We start from the raw sequence: 2,149 nt of genomic DNA, 5'->3' as shown, positions 1-2,149 counted from the left end.
ACCATCAATAAAGTAGTTGACATTATGAATTTATTATACCCTGGATGTTGTATAGTAATTCAAAATACAGCACACAAATGGGTCCCAGTACTAAAATGAATGACAGTATAGAACAATTCCTTAATGAAGCATAAAAAAGAACACTCTCCTTGTAAATGTGAACTGTTACATTGTTTAATAAAGTTATATGAAAAATATTTTTTTTTCCATTAAGTGAGTCCTAATACTTGTGAAATAGTAAACTGTAAACCTCTAGCTGTATGGCGATAACACATGTTGGATATGCTCACAAGATGCATGAGTCTCATTGTCAGACAGATGGCACGGGTATTTGCTTGGCAGAAGTGGTCTCACACTCTTGCATTAAATCATTAGTGGTGTGATAATGCATGGCAATATATGATTTGGCAAAACCGAACGTGGAATTTACCGGCTGCAGGCTATTAGGGGTGCTTATTTCTTGGGAGGGGCTGCTATTATAGATACTATAGTAGGGCTCTATACGGGTATTAATTGGGGTGGAACTGCTCTGGGCATAATGCTGATGTCCTCCAGAGCCTTTGGGGCTCAGCACGCTGTCTTTCGAATGGCTTGGGCCGCAAGCTTGGTCGACAAATTTTTTCTGAGGCTTTGGCGACAACATATAAGCCGAGTTGGTTTCGTGGTGAGACGACTTGTTTCGGTTGACCTCCAAGCTGCCTTTCCCCATGGCGCGGAGTCTGGTTTTTTGTTTGCAGCATAGGAAACCCAACGCCACATACTGGATGCACCACAGCACCCTCCTTCTTAATCCGGCGCTGTTACGGGAGTAGATGAAGGGATTCAAGCCGGACTTTAAAAAGATCAGAGTAAAACCACAAAGTTCAAACTGGTATAGGACAAAACTGCTGCTATTGGTCAGCACGTCTTGGACCAGAGAAATGCCCAATGGGAGGCAACAGATGAGCACAGAGAGGACAATCACCACACAAGTCACTACCGCTTTGGAATCTTTTGCTGTGGACAGGTTGACAGCTGACACGAGCTGGAGTCTGCTTGCCGGCACTGGCATTTGGCTCAGTTTTTTGGTGTAGGCATGAGTCTGTACATGCTGAAGTTTGTTATAATTCTGGTTCCTGTACAAAGCAGGGACAGCGCATTGTACCCCATCCACTGCGGGTCCAATGAATGGCTGTGGCCTTGTTGTGTCCACCGTAATGATGGGGCATTTTCTCACTTGGGCGTTTTTCCTCAATGCCTGGGCAATCATAATGTAAGACGCTGACACAACGGCCACGCAAAAAGTGAAGTCTATGACATACAAATACAAGATAATTTTCCCCTCTCCGCTGATTAAACTGTACATAGGTAAACAAATCCGCGACTTTCGTGTCCTTAGTGTGGCCAGCGTGGCCAGGGTAAAGCTTGTGGTCCACAGGAGCACAGTGAGCATCAAAGTGCACGGAAAAGAGGCCGTCCGATTGGGTTGCTGTCCAAGAACCATCCTCAGGCGATGAAGTGCGATCACGGCTACGGTTTTGAGGGACATGATGATAAACCCAGAACTTGTAAGGTGAAAGGTAAAGCAAAACGCGTCGGGCATGTTGCTGCCGGTATCGAAAAACAAGACGAAGGCAAACATGGGGGCAGAGATGCAACAAATAAAGAGGTCACAAAAGGACAAGTTCAGGATCATGAAGTCAAAGTTCGTCCTAAATTTCCTAAAAGCAGGATCAAAGAAAGACAAGAAGACCACCAGGTTCCCATAGGAGCCCAGGCAAAAGATGATGACCAGAAGGAACGTGCAGGTGACCAGCGTGGCCGTGTGGATGATCTGCTGGATGTCTCGCAAGGTGCCGTTGCCCACGTGAGACACGGAGGTGCTGTTGACGTAGTCATAGCGGATCTGATCGGCAAAGTCCGTCATTCTGTCTGATAAATTCATCGTTAAGGCTGACGTGCTCCAGGTGGCCTATTGTGCCGATATAACCTGAGAGGATTCCCTCTCCCCGACCAGTCCATGGATAGAGACGCAGAATTCAACGGCAGGCCAAGAGCAATCCGTCAATGTGGAGGGGGGGCCTGCAAAGGACAAAAACACATCACTCATTGCATATGCATCAGGCAATCTACAAATAAAGCTTGATGAATACAAACCTGTACTAGCGGA

The 2,149-nt window shown here is 46.2% G+C and overlaps 1 protein-coding gene across 1 annotated transcript; it reads right to left on the bottom strand.

Moving 5' to 3' along the window:
- Positions 1-160: 160 nt before the first annotated feature.
- Positions 161-2,062, bottom strand: GPR75 (G protein-coupled receptor 75). Its single transcript, XM_072409691.1, has one exon. It carries the CDS (start codon positions 1,922-1,924, stop codon positions 311-313), a length of 1,614 nt encoding a protein of 537 aa, XP_072265792.1. The 5' UTR covers positions 1,925-2,062; the 3' UTR covers positions 161-310.
- Between the last annotated feature and the right edge of the window lie 87 nt (positions 2,063-2,149).

This window comes from Pyxicephalus adspersus, chromosome 4, assembly GCF_032062135.1.
Source record: "Pyxicephalus adspersus chromosome 4, UCB_Pads_2.0, whole genome shotgun sequence".
Taxonomy (NCBI): domain Eukaryota; kingdom Metazoa; phylum Chordata; class Amphibia; order Anura; family Pyxicephalidae; genus Pyxicephalus; species Pyxicephalus adspersus.
The sequence above is the reverse complement of the archived record's forward strand: the minus strand, read 5'-3'. Positions and strand labels throughout refer to the sequence as shown.